At 35.8% G+C, this 15,361-nt stretch overlaps 1 protein-coding gene across 1 annotated transcript in view; it reads right to left on the reverse strand.

Annotated features, from left to right (window-relative positions):
- The window catches only part of LRRK2 (leucine rich repeat kinase 2), a 63,021-nt gene that overhangs the window by 27,108 nt on the left and 20,552 nt on the right, over positions 1-15,361 (reverse strand). The window contains 15 exon segments of the mRNA XM_041405346.1: positions 500-593; positions 2,333-2,481; positions 3,616-3,866; positions 4,398-4,618; positions 5,069-5,138; positions 5,891-6,012; positions 7,404-7,592; positions 7,808-8,063; positions 9,295-9,465; positions 9,551-9,679; positions 10,820-10,959; positions 11,244-11,388; positions 12,277-12,410; positions 14,025-14,149; positions 14,707-14,836. Coding sequence (XP_041261280.1) covers positions 500-593; positions 2,333-2,481; positions 3,616-3,866; positions 4,398-4,618; positions 5,069-5,138; positions 5,891-6,012; positions 7,404-7,592; positions 7,808-8,063; positions 9,295-9,465; positions 9,551-9,679; positions 10,820-10,959; positions 11,244-11,388; positions 12,277-12,410; positions 14,025-14,149; positions 14,707-14,836 — 2,326 coding nt within the window.

Raw genomic sequence — 15,361 nt, forward strand, 5'->3', positions numbered from 1 at the left:
TTCACCTAAGTAATGCTCTGAAGGTATAGCAAAATAAACGTCACATGCATCTTTATCACAAGTCCTTCTGGAGGAAGTGGTTTTCCTTGAGAATAAGTATCTCATGTTATTTAGGAAGTGAAAAACTAATCTCAGTAGTCTTCTGCAAAAGTCTGCAGAACTCAAAAAGGAAAAATTGCTAATATATTTTCATTGTTGGCTCCAAGGAAATATGAGACTAATTCTAGTATTCTCAGCAAGAATTGTCAGCTTCAGCTGTCAAGGAATATATTTTCAACAGTAACGATTTATATCTGAGGAACAGAATTTTTCAGAATCATGAAGAAAATGTGACTAATTTGTCTTCAGTTTGAAAGCTACCATGTTATGGATTTAACCAGTGAGGATTCCCTGAAAATCAGTAAACCATGCAGAATTTTCCGCATAACAACAATTTTGTCATCAGATTTTCTTTATCAATAACTCGACATTAATATCAATGAATAAAAGAGTAACTTACTGTGGTAGAAGAAGAATTGCTTCTGGAACATTAATAAAACAATTCTGGGATAATTTTAAACTTGTTATGCTGGATGACAAGTCAGGTATCTTTTCTAGAGCAGAAAAAGGGGTTAATCCTATGATTTTAAGAATGGTTTAAATTATTTTTAAGCCTGGAGTTTAGACAGACTAAAAGGTCAGTCTATCCTTTTCATACAAATATATCACCTACCAAAGGCAGAGTTCAAATCCTTTTTTTTAAAGCTTATTAAAAACTAAAGTCCCAAAATTAATATATTGTCTTTTAACAAATTATACATTGTTATCCTTCATCTCCTGGTGGCATTAAACACCAAAATAATCTTACTTACACTTTACTGTACTGCAAGTATACAAAAGATTCCCATGTGACCTAAGATTTGTTGGGTCTTATTCACTTATTCATCTTTATAAAAATGAATCTAATTGTTCAGCTGAGTTTAATGCAATTCTAAGAGTTAACTTCTGAAATAGTGTGACACTAATTTCTAAATGGAAGATTTTATGTCTTGAAAAAATAAATTTGAACAGTAATTTATGAACTCTCACAGTATCACTGAAAATCTAATTTGTATAATTTTTATCTTGCATAAATAAGTGCTTTTGACACCGTTACAAAAAATGTGCTAAGCCACACTGACCCACACTCTGGATGGACTCAATTCAGTTCCTTAACACTGGGTTCTAGTGAAGGGGATCTGCCCTATGCTACCTGAGCTGTGTGCACAAGGTTTAAAGATAAAACACAGGAGCTAGGGGTATGAAACACAGATCTGCTTTTTCTGGACCAGAAGCTGAAAGCACAGGGGGAGGATTCAGGCTCTCAAATGACACCTGCATGCAGGCAACTGAACCAAACATTCTCTCTTGTTCTGAAGATAATGCTGGATACAGTGTGGCAAATATTTAATCATAGCATCATCACATAGGTTGGAAAAGACCTCTAAGACTTTTGTGCCCAACCATTAACCCTACACTGCCAAGCCCACCACTAAAGACCTAAAGGCCACATTCACATGTCTTTTAAATACCTCCAGAGATGCTGACTCAACCACTTCTCTGTGCAGCCTATTCCAATGCTTCTTTCAGTGAAGAAATTTTCCCCAATACCCAATCTAACCTCCCAGGCACAACTTGAGGCTATTTTCTCTTATCCTATTGCCTCTTCCTTGGGAGAAGAGACTAACCCCACCTGGCTGAAGCCTCCTTTCAGGCAGCTGTAGAGTGCTAAGGTTCATCCCCAGTGCTCCTCATCAGACTTGTGCTCTAGACCCTTCACCAGCTCCTCTGTCCTTCTTTGGATAAATTCCAGCACCTCAACATCTTTCTTGAAGTGAGAGACCCAAAACTGAAGACGTGATTTGAGGTGTGGCCTCACCAGTGCTGAGTACAGGGGGACAATCACTGCCCTGGTCCTGCTGGACACACTGCTGCTGCTACAAGCCAGGATGCATCTATGTATTACAGTACAGTATTAAACCTGTATTATACTAGATCTGCAAGCTAAATCTCAATAATTTTCTCTTCTTTGAACCTTCCTCAAGAATGTGTACAATCTCAAGTACACTCAGTCATTTTTACAGCATCCACTCCAAATGCAGGAACAAGAGGAGTTGGGTGAGTCAGATCAAATGACTGGAAGCATACTCTACGTTTCAGTGATCAAAAGCTGATGCTAAGGAAACTGTATAAACAAGGACTAGTACATGTAGTATTACTCTTTTCTGTTCTCCCAAGACTCTAAATGTCAGTGGCAGAGGAATTTTGTGACTTGGATTTCTAGAAGGTGAATGCTATTTTCACAGATACTTACCAAGAACATTCATCCTGGCATTGAACTGCTCCAGTTTTGTACAGCCCATGAAGACATTCTCAGCAAGGGATGAAATACTGTTCTTACTGATGTTTAAAATTTTCAGGTCTTTCAAGCATAGGGGTGAACACAAACATGAAATTTTGTTTCTGTGATAACAACAAGAAAAAAGATAATCCATGTTTTATTTAGAAACTGTTAGTTAAAAGGTGAAAGTAATGTTGATCTGACAAAGTCATCCTTACACCAGTAAAGCAAAAAGAAAACTTCATCCACATAAAGACTGAGCAAAACAGCAAAAACACTAGTATATGTAGCAACGTGGAATAACATGACTGATATTAAAATTAGTTTAATTAATTTGGAGACCAAGTGTCAAAATGTATTGTAAGGTTTAATTTTCTGATTACATACTGGAGCTCAATTCCATGCAAAGAGGCTTGCAGCATTTGTGAGAGATTCTGTGTACTAAAAACATGTGTTTACAATATCATAATTAAAGAATTGCTAATAACCTACAAATTTTTTTAAAAAAGGATTCCTGTATGGAATGCAATTCAGGATGAGTATATCATTTTACAAAATGTATTCTGGGGAGAAGAACACTAGTAAGAGGAAAGAAAGATCCCAAAAATACAGAGATAAAAGATCCATCCACTGTTATGCAAGGGTAGTATTCCTAACAAAGTTCACCATCTCATTTAGCAAGAACTGTAGGAAATGAATGAGACAGTCTCTGCAGTATACAGAGCTATCACCAATTGCATTCTTAAGAATTCCACATAGGTATGAATTACCTTACTAAGAAATAGGATAATAAGTGCTGGCAAACAAAAAATGACATGTTTTACCTGTTTCTGTCGTTTAAAACATATCCATACCAATACATAAAATTACATTACTACTACTTCCAGAAAAGCTTTTATGCATATGAAATGCAGTGGAAACTGTATTGTGTATACAGAAAACCTAATTGAATATGTCAGACTACACAGCCCTGTGGATTAATAGTATGGCAGAAAGAAACTGAGCTACAATATATTTAGTATGGTAATGGAACAACATTGCTACTAGATTCTATCAAGGTCCAAAGTCATTCTCACATCTTGTACTTTGCAATCCAACTACAAAAACTAGCAATTTGCACATTTGGAAGACAATGGCAGTATTTTACCAGTGACTAAATAATCCTTTACATGCTATAGAGTCATCATTCTGCATGACAAATCTACTATTTCCTATTATGTTTGTAATGCTACACTCCATTTTCTCACGCTACTCACCCTTCCAGCAAGAGCTGTTCCAGATTTTCAGCAACACTTGTAAGAAATTCAGGAGTGCACACCAGCTGATTGTACGAAAGGTTAAGTTGCTTTAGAGTTGGACATCTGAGGCAGGGATCCAAAGCAAAGGAAGGCCCAATGTCATTTCGCGAGATGTCGAGATTCGCGATACAATTCATTCTCAGTAAGTACGTCGGGAAAGAAGTAAATCTGTTACTGTGCAAATCCAGGTAAGTCAGGCACTTCAAGTTCTGAAAGAAAAGGATCATTTGTTTGTAAAAAGTTAAAATATGAATTTATATGTTTGCAATTGAGTTATATTTTTATACAAATTATTAATTTATATATATTTATCTCACATGGAAAAGTAGCAGAAAATAGCAATCACATCAATGTAACCTATAATATTTCTACAAAAAAAATAAAGTATAGGGCATTATTCAAAAACAATTAGCTCCATTTCATAAAATTTAAGATATTCATTGCCTGCAGCTCCCTGTTCCATTGCCACTATTATGCTACTTAATATCACACATCTTAAAGCAGTTCTCTGCAGTAAATTACTTAAATCAATCCCATAAAACCACTTTTATTTCTAATGAACATGAATCCACTGAATGAAAGTTGAGTAAATGTATGAGGCATGCCAAAATATACACCCATTTTCTTGAGTAATATTGCTATGGATACATTATTACAATATATATGGATTACATTATTAGAGATCAACACTTTATTTTAACTAATTTCAACTTGTGTTACATAAAATTATGCAGAATTACTTCACACAGTTGTTCTGGAATGTTTGTAAGAGCATTTTGGTGGAGCTCCAGTTTCTCAAGGTGTTCCAGATGACTAATTAAGCAGCTGTTCTGGCTGATGGCATCAATGTTCTCCAGCTCATTTGATGAAAGATCTAGTGATTTAATATATTCTTTCTCTGAGATCAGTGAAGAAAGACTGTCTGATGGTCTTATATGTGATGACAATTTTGAGATGCCTTCTATTAAAACAAAAATGTGAAAATACCATGATTTAATTTATCACTTAGGTAAAATTATGATCATTTAGCTTGGGATCTAAAGATGAAGAAGAGAGTGAATTTTGGATATTGGTTAAGATCCAAATTCATGAAGAATTCTATTAAGACACAGAAATTTATAAGACAGTAGAGAATGGGAAGAGGTGAATGTTTATGCACTGCACAACAGAAGGAGCTTTTGAAAGCTAAAAGAGGCACTCATGAAATTTCATTGCCTACATAAATTATTTGTTGAGTCCAAGAAATAAAAATCTCTATATATGCGTTATTTGTACTTTACTGTAGTATTTCCAAAATGTATCCTCCTCTTAAACAAATATGTAATGTGTCTCAAATCTTTTCAGGCTATGCTTGTGAAAGCATTAAGGATGCAAAATCTGTTATACACCTCAAATTGTACAGTTTACTTACTGGGGGATTCATCTGAGAGCAGGAGTTTTCGTCTTTGTTTCATTAATGGTTCATAATCTGAGCCAGGACCCTGCAAAATCCAAGAGAAAAAGCATTTAGGAACGTATGCATGTTCTGAAATCATCCAAATTCAGTAAAACTCTTTTTACTGTGATTTCTTTTTATCAGAGCTTATAGGGAGAACACAAAAAAACTATACACTTGAACTCAAAACAACAATAGGTCACATCTTTATAAAACATATCGATCCATGAAATATGAAAGGATGGTAGATTTAAAGTGCAATGGAAGTAGTGCATTTCTGGCAACCCCAAATGACTTTCACTAGGGTGCAGTGACAGGATGGAGCAGAGTATTACAAAACAGAACTTTCTCTAGGAAAGCCAGTCTCTCCAGTTTCCCTTTACAGTCAATGGAAAGAGACAAGCTCCTTCCAAAGGAACCTTACTTCTATTCCACCAATTTGTCCTCTAATGTGTTCTTAGGGAATCAGTCTCTCTCCATTGATCATTACTGAAGATCAGCTTCACTAAGAGGAAGTTAAGTTTTTGTGACTGGGCCCATGAATCCTGTATTTCCATTTGAACACCAGACTGGAAATTTGAACACTTCAGAAGGGTGTCTACTCTTTATTGATCATAAACTTCTGCTGACATAAACTCATCCACACAGTTCACCACAACAGAAGGAAACACTGAATGGCAACAGTGAGACGAAGCCCATATGGTTACATGACCTTTCCTATACCTTGATTATTAACAATTTTGGAGTAGGCTACGAAGATGGACTTAAAAACCTGGAATGAGCATGGATCTGACTTACCACAGAGTAGGAATGTCGCGGCAAAGTAGGAGAACCCCTCTGACATGCCATTTCCCTACAATATAAATCAGCAACTGCAATGGAATTGGACTTCTTTTTTGTAAAAAGTGAACCTTCACTTCCTTGAAAACAAGAACAGAAATAGGTAAGAAAATGTATTTAGAGATGAGGCTCAGAATTCAACTGTACTGCAGATGCTGACGTACAAAGTAGAGATGCATTTCAAAAGCATCAACACTGCAAGATCTCACTGGTCAATCCTGTGTGCAATAGGCCAAGAACGCTGTCAGTGTTTTAGAGCAGAGGGGCCATACTCACCTGACGTTCTTCAAGTTGGACCTGCAAGTGATTGCAGGACCTGCACTGATGACTTGTGACACAACATTTCCATTGGGTTGGGATTGTTATGCATGTTTCATAGCACATGTTTCTGCTACTTCAGTGTAAATAACTTCTTAAAATAGGAAAGAGTTGTATTTCAATACATAAATTTGCATTCCCATATTTATTGAGAATGAAACATCAAATGCCACTCTGGATTTGGTGATTTAGGAGACATTTGGAGAGATATTTGATGTCCCTCTTCTCAAAGCTACTTTTAAAACTCCCAAAACCACTCCTGCATTTTTTAATGATAACAAATATTCTACATGGGGCAACAAATAGACCTACAGAAATTAAAAGTGGTGCTGAATGATATAAGGAAAAGAACAAAGCAGAATAAAAAGTTCCTTAGGATTTTCTGTTTCCAAAATTCAAATTCTTCATCTGTGTTGATTTTAAGTAACCAGCTGATCTAAAACAAAAGCAACACTTGAACAACAAAAAAGATACGTTAAAAATTAAGGCTATTTTCATTATTAAGTTGCTGGTATTATAGACAGAAGTGCTGTCTTTCTATAAGTTAAAGGCATTTAAATGTCCTGATTACAAAGAATGGTTTATGTTGAACATAAACCTGTCATTTACTCTTTCTGATCAATTACTTATCTTTGGGATAGGACTTGTTTCACCTACTTTATTTTTTAATAACATACTCCTCTATACCAGATCTGGTTGTATGAACTATGTTTACAGACTACCCAGGGAGCAGAGGAGTTTCTAGATCACAATACACCTGACTTCATGATGAGACAAACTGGGCTCTTGAAGCTCTTGCTTTTTGTCATACATTATAAAGGCAGCTCAGAAATAGACAGAAAAAGTCGAAATCTAAATTCAGGTGCAAGAATCTTACTCTTTCTCTCTGCAAAAAACTGAATGCATGACAAACTGATTCTAAATGTGTAACTGTGTAAAATTCTTCAAGATCTTAGTTTTGTAGATGAAGGACATACTCACCACAAACTATTTTCCAATGTTACCCCAAACAAAATTTTAGATAGAAGTTTTTTTCTGCATGGGAGGTGTTAAATCTCAAATATAAATAAACAACTGATTTATGGCTATATCTAGCCCTAGTACATTAGATTTGGATTATAAAAAGCAAAAAAAAGAAAAGAAAAACAATTACCTTCACTATCAATATCATCACTCAAAGGAAAAATACCGTCCACTAAGGGGTCAGGTATGAAATTCCAGTCATAGTTTCTGTCCACTCCATCTTCAGATAAGTTTGGATCAGAGGAGGCTCTTGATCTATCCTCTGAAATGTTCTTCATCTGGAATTTGAGCACCATCCTTGCCAGTGCAGAACCTGCATCTATATGTACAAGAAATGGAAAAGATAAAATAATCACCAAGAAATCTAAGTAACTTCAAAAAAATAACAGAAATAACTTGATTTATTTTCAAGTTTTGCCAAACTTTCTACAGCAATGAAGAGATTCTCAACTGAAAGTCTTCACCTAAAACACATTCACCGTATCATCAAAAGATATTGACACATTTTGTACAGCAATTCCTATATATACTCACTCTGTTTCCTTGTTTGAGTAAGTTTATCTGGGAACAAAGGAATGAGCCAGGAAGGCTCTAATCTGCCAAAACCAAATCCTCCAAGACAAATACTGCTGTTGGTGACATCAAGGCTAAGCTTCTTTAAGAGCAAGCTGATGATCTGGCTATCTCCTCTCTTTATACTGATGGTCAAAGCACTCCGAATATCCTGCTCTCGTGCACCACTGGCTAATAACAATTCCACCAATTTAGGATTGCTTCCTTTCTCACAAACCTAATAGAGAAAAGCAATTAAAACAAACCAAGAATATGAAGCATTCAAGTAACAGCTCAGACTGCATTGAGATGCTTGTCTCAAATTCAGAGTGACTTTATTTTTAGGATTGTGTCTCTTTCTCAATTATGCAATTCCTCACTCCTTGAAGTATATGCCTGCTTAAGGTGTCTGAGTACCAATCCCAACTTCCACGAAGGCTTTGCCCAATCTCTCAAAAGCTTTAGATCTGCAATTGTAATTTTTGTCATGAGTGCACACAATTTTCAGGCAGAAATGAATGGTAATTTATCCAGTTTGGTTATTGTATGTGGCCTATTGCAACTGCACTTATTTATATGTTCAGTGGAAAATAGACACTTGGGGGTTATCATCTGGATATTTAATGAACAGGCAACAATAGCCAGTCCCATCAAGCCTTGCCTAATGATAGTGAGCTCAGCTCTACTGGCTTTAACTACCTGAAAGGAGGGTGTACCCAGGCAACTTCCCCCAGGCAACCAGTGACAGGACAAGAGGACATGGCCTCAAGCTGCTCCAGGGCTGCTCAGGCTGGTCATCAGGAAGAGCGTCTTCACTGACAGAGTGGTTAAGCATTGAAACCCTAAGTGGTAGAGTCCCCATCCCTGGAAGTGTCCTAGAAACAACTGGATGTGGCATTTAGTGCTCTGGCTTAGTTGACAAGGTGGTTTCAGCCAAAATTTGGACTTCACTGCCATGGAAGTCTTTTCCAACCTTTATGTTTCTATGGTTCAGTCACCTCCTCCCAATCTCCAAGTCTGCATTGCTACACAGACCAGTGTTGATTGTGAGTATTAAAAACATTTTCTAGAAATACTTTTAGTTACTTCAATAAGTCCACTATGGTTTCCCACACTGATTTGCCTACCTAGCGCTCTATGAATGGATGGTCAGGTCCAAACCCAGCTGTGCTGCATCACCCAGCAGAACTGAACACTTAACTAATTCCCTTAAGACAGTATTGGTGGAGTTCTCAGACTATTTAAAACTTTGACACTAAACCAAAATAATGAAGTGATTATGCAAATCACTCAAAAAAACCTCTAAATTTAAAGGTGGTCACAGTTAGCAGGAAGCACTGGTGGGCATGTGGGAGCAGCATCTCTGTTCTCTGTGTTCTGCCAAATAAATATTTACATGACAACAGAAAGGAACCCAAAAGCACAATTTTTTTAAGGAATAAAATTGTATATATATTTCCATGTATTACCTGATAGATCAAAGAGTTTGTCTTTGTCTTCTTATTAATATCAGCTCCCAGTAGAAGTAAACATTCAGCCATAATACTATTGTACTCCATACATGCTTTTTCCAGCATTGTATTTTTTAAATCATCATTTTCAGCGATTTTAGCAAAACACCTACAACACAGGCTTTGAAACTGAATGGGAAGACAAACAATAAAAGTTAGGACAAAAAAAGTGCCAACATTTTTCAGATGTGGAACTGTCAGAGAAAGAAGATACCTGTTGATCTCGCTGGTCAGTGAAACACATAGACATCTGGTAGAAAATGACTGTGTCAAATGATTCATTTACCAGCAGCTTTGCAAAACAAGGTGACAAACCAAGAATTGCCAAGATTGCATGAAATCCCTAAGAACACAAGGAGAACATTGAAAGAAGTACAGGGTTAAAAAGTGTCGCTTTAAAACAGGTCATGCAACAAAATCAAATTTCAACCAAAAGATTCGTGCTTTAATTTTTTTATCTTACTTTTAAACATGTAATAGTTAACAAACAGGAAAAGTTTGGGAGAGAAGGCAGAAATAGCAGGTGTCTCTGTTTATATAGCTCTAGTTACATGCTTGTTTAGCTGACCCACTTAAACAGATATTAACCGATACATTGAAAAGTCAAATATGCACCATAATATCTGACAACATCCTGCCTGGCAGTGACAAATATACTTGTGACTTCCTGAAAATGTAAAGAGGAAACAATCTCCTCTAACGATATGGAATGAAGATACAACCCCTGTTCCAGTGTGTTGCTCTGTAATCCCTGAATTTGAAAAGAACTATTAGACTAAATGAAAAAATTAAGAGGTGTATCTAATAATTAAGAAGAAATACAAAATTATCCCCTGATTTTTCAAGTAAAGTTCACCTAGAAGGATGAACTGAGTAAATTATGGACTCTTTGTCCAAACTCAATTGAAACTAAATCACTTAAAGTAACTTCCTTATTATTGTTTTTATTTCTCTCTACATTGGTTGCTAAACTAAATGTGGAAAGCCTGGGTAAAAAACAGCAACAAAGAAGGAAGGCTGTATATGCAATATTTTCATATTCATCTGAAAGAGAAATATAGAAACTCTCACAGAAAGCTGATGTCACGTGCAAAGCCTATCCCACTAGAAAAATGAAACTGGTAACAAACAGGGAAAACTTCTGAAGCAGAGGAAACAGAACTTCACACAAGGATTAAATGTGTGTTTGACAGAATGATGGATCATGACTGAGAAATTTGTTCTAGTTTGCAGATCTCAGAAGTTTTAGATAAACACTTAACCTATGCTTAGACATTCTAGATTGAATATAAGCCTCCAAGAAAACCATTGCTACAACAAATGTCTCCGTTTAATGACAAAGGTTTATACTAATCTAGTAATTTCAACAGAATCAAAATCAAGTAAGTAAAACACAGAATTATACTCAAATATAACTATATTAAAATAATTTTCTACGGTTTTGAGTTTTTTTTTCATCTTCATAGACAGAAATGACACATACATGCATCTGGATTTCAACGACTTCTTTAAATCGTCGCAGAGTAGAAACCAGAACTGCTGACAGGACGTGCATGGTTGCAATGCACAAACTCTTCCGTGTAATCAACGAGCGTAGAAGACACAAACCCAAACACTGTATGTCTAGAAGAAAAACAAATCTTATTCAGACACCGATAATTCAGACATACTGAGAGGAATAAACCTATGATTGAAGTATTCTTTCAATAACATTCCAGAAAGTTACTTGCACAAGCTATTATAGGGCCAGGCATAACTACAGGGTGGGTGAATCTGAGGACTGTGCAACAATGCAGCCTTCTCTTGCCATGCAACCTACATCACATCCAGCACTAAAGAGAGCAACAGATCTGGTACAAACCTCCTACCACGCCGTTCTCATTTTGCTGACAAAACACCTTCCCTACCTTGTTCATCTGGATACATCTGTAGGGTGTGAAGCACAGTGTCAGTAGCTCCTTGCTGGGTTAAAATTTCCAGTGCACCAGTGCACTCAGCTACAGAACCAAGTAGTTTCAATCCACACTTCTGAATGCTAGGATTTCCAATAAACTAATGGAGAAAGGAAGATAAAATCAGATCAAGATTGTTCTGTTCACAATGGCAACAGAGGAGTAGCCTGTTCTTAAAGCTACTCTGAAATAACAAGTGATTGTTTTTCTTAAGTATGTGAAATTACAGCTGATGTGACAATAAATAACAACAATCACAATTCCAAAAAGATTTTCCTATCAACCATCAGTTTCAGCTGTTCATAGCTTCCCCAGATTTGTATCTTTGATTCTGAAAATATTCCTTAGCTACTTTTCTGATGAAAATTTGTATTTTTTCCCCTCATTCTCACTGATAAGTTACACCATTTTTCTAGGTCAAGCAGAGGTAGAAAAGGTATTTCCTTTGTGGCTAAAAAGGAAAAAAAATATGGGGTTTTTTGGTTTTTTTTTGAGAACTGGAAAGTCCCCAGTGTTTCCTTTGCATACAGTGAGTCTGCTTCAGCCTTTCATTTTTCAGCTTCTTCAAGGCACTGTGATCATTCTATTTTACAGGGGCTGGAAAAATTTGAACAGTGAAAAGAATGCAGACAACTGAGTTGTCCACTCAGTTCTATGTGTAGCTGAGGTGTAGGCATGAGGACACTTTTCATATATACAGTAGTCTGTTTTAAGAAAAAAGAAATACCAAATAAACTGAATCCTTGAAAAAAACCCCTAGCTTTTAAAAAAAAAATATTAAATATCCTTTGGAATTACTGTATAAAGAATCACCTAATACATTCCAGAAAAGAAAGTAAGAAGCAACCCTAAAGGATTAATGAAACTTGGATGTTAAGATTAATTCTATCAAATCAGTAGGAAAATCAATGCAGAACTAAAACTTACAAATGATTCACTGTTTCAAGTGTAAAATAATGACAAAATTAGAATAAAGCTTTAACTATACCCTGTTTAAAGCATTAAGCACCAATGAGTGAGTTCCCTCCAACAGACACTGGCTTTTAATGACTTTTCCTGTAAGTGCAAAAGCAGCATCTCCCACATCTCTGGAAGAACCATTCTGGTGTTCATTTTTTGTATCTGCAACAATGGAAAACAGCCTTCCTCAGAACAGCAGATTTCAAATTCTCCCCACCATTAACCCAATAATACAATCTAACAATCAAATGAACACTGAGGTGTCTCAGAGAGCACATTTCAGATCTCATGGTACTTTCAAAACACTGTACTGCAGAAACTGGAATCCCTCCAGATTTACATTGTAATATGAGTACATTGTGCTTGAAAGGAAAATTTCACCACATATTTGCTCACTGCTTACTATGAAAATACAAAACCATGCCAAAGAATCTGTTCTAAGGTACATTGCAATCTACTACTTTTTTGAGCTATGGAGTTCTCTGATACCTACTTCAGAGTGCCTCTTCCTTCTGGTAAGGAGACACTATAGAGAAGCTATAAACTATTTGCTCTTGCTCACTTGGCAGCACATTATGGGACAAATTTTACACACAGATGACATTAAGTGGAATGTGAGCATATACAAAATAAAACAGAGGAAGGTCTTTCAGATTTACTCTTCTTGTAGCTTTTGGGACTTGCAGTCACGTGACACTACAGAAAGTACCCAGAGATCCTTTCAAAGTCACTTCAGCATTCATATTTATTGTGATTATTATTTTTCCCATGAATTACTTTTTTATTCCCTAATTAACCTGCAAGTTCCAACATCCAGTTGATGCTCTCTGTGTTTGATTGCACTTCAGAAGGGCCTCATTTCCAGGACACTGGCAAGTAAAGCACCTTGCCTCCAGGTTAGAACACATATATCAAATCTAAATCTTGCTCTTCATTGAAAAAATAGGAAAGTATTAGGATTAAAACTCAAATAATAGAAGGAAACTGAAAACCTGCAACCAGTCTGCATATTGATCAGGGTACTATTTTCAGAGTTATTAGTTTTGGAAATGTTCACCTCAAACTGCTGAGAGATACTTGCAATAAGTTGCTCTGAAAAAAAAATCAGTACCCATGTCTGTACTCCTACACTCAATATCAGAGGAAAAAAAGCAAGATTTATAGCAGTACACTGACAAAAAGAGTGACAACTTTTCCAAAATTCTACTAAAATCATAAAATTAATACAGAATATTTTTCCACTCTCTGGATTGCTGATAAAGAGGGGTCTTTTTGGAAAGGAATTTCTAATTAAACTAGTCAGTTTGATTTCTCCTTTTTGATTGAAAATAGTATATAACCGTATATTTTACATCTTTAAATATATAGATCACTGTCCAGTTTTTATGTTCCTTCCAAGAGACACTATCAAAACAATTGCATTTTGTGGTACAACAATGTTCGTGTCACTCTCACTTAAAGGGCATTGATGATGCAAACCACAATGACACTGATAGCTCCACACCCATTCCCTGAATTCCTTACAAGGAATGGAGCTAACTCTTCACTGATGTAATCAAGGGGAAATCAGTAGTGATCACTTTGGTCTGTTAGCTTCAATACCTCAAATATTTTCTCCCATCTTATATGTTCTTAAAGATTTACAGCTTTTCTCTGCTACAGAACTGCAATAATTTTTTGAAGTTCCATTAAAGGCAGTCTCATTAGATAAGAAAGACTAAAACCCAGCTATCTGATGCTATTCTCTGATTTGGTGTATGCCTTTGGATGACTTACTGGGCATCATGAAGTGTAAAAGGACTCGAAGTGCTTCCAGTTGTACAGAGAGTGATTTTTCATGTTTCCTCATGGCTTTTACAACTTCTGATACTGCTACCGTCATTACGTCCAGATGAGGGAAACTGAAAATATTGTTCATAAAATAAATAAAAAGAATGCATTTCCAAATTTTACACATATTTGTCCTTAATTAGCACTGTGCAATAACCCTTTGGAACACTGTAAATCTAAAACATAAATTAAACTGTGGTACTTTTCTTCATCATAGTAAACTATTTTAATCCCATTCCATTAATTCCGTCTATGTAAATAATTGCATCCTAGCTAGCAAGAAAGTAATATTAACAAAATACTATTTTAATAATCATGGGTAATTTTGTGGGAAATTTCTTATCTCTCAATGGAATTCAGTGTGGCTAACAGAAGGGGAGACCACCCAGCCATTGTCTATTTGAATCTCACTGCTCAAGAACCATGAAGGCAAGAACATGCAGCTCACTCCCTACGCACACCCACTCGGGCATTTGACTACAGGGCTTACCAAATTCCATGTCTGAAACAGGGCTGTCAGTCTGTGATCAATTTTACTACCAGTTAACAACTTAAATGTAATCACTCATGGCACAGAATCTCAAAATTCTTCACCATGAAAGTGGACGTGCATTTCTAATTTTATTACCTTCCTTCAAAAACGTGATTCAGAATCCTGCAGGCACTTTCAACCATTTCAGGAGAATGTGGATGTTTCCTCATTATATCCAAAACATTCATATGTATGCCTTTTGCCAGTAGTGTCTTTCTAATATTTACTAAAACACAAAAGAACAAGCATCCTATAAGTAAATCTTTCTTTCTGTGTAGTTTTCAAACACAACTTTTTTTCCTCCTTTTTTGTTTCAGTGTTTTCACCTCATGAAACAGATATTACAGTATAAATTAAAATGGGAAACAATTTGAGTTGAAGCTGACTTATGTTTGCATAGCTTAATCAAACACCTTATAATTTCTGACTGTCTAATAAGTTTCTATACATCTGCTATTTTTACTTAAGTAAAGTGAACATATGGGAAGAAAAATGTATAGCCTCACTTACATTTTCAGAAATGTTTATTCTTAGACTTTTTGCTTGTAATTGCATTCTGTGATCAAATAGGAAAGCTAGAGCTTAGAACTTAAAAAAATTAGAACATTATTAAAATTATCATAGTAACTACCACCAAATCTTGTTATTCCCAGTTCAATACTTCAGTACATCCATTTCAGATGGTTAGTTCAAGCAATACTGCATTATGCCAGAAGGTTTTACTAAGCTTCTCTATGTCTATCATTTCTGC

This window comes from Onychostruthus taczanowskii, unplaced genomic scaffold, assembly GCF_017590055.1.
Source record: "Onychostruthus taczanowskii isolate IOZ18803 unplaced genomic scaffold, ASM1759005v1 scaffold23, whole genome shotgun sequence".
Lineage (NCBI taxonomy): Eukaryota > Metazoa > Chordata > Aves > Passeriformes > Passeridae > Onychostruthus > Onychostruthus taczanowskii.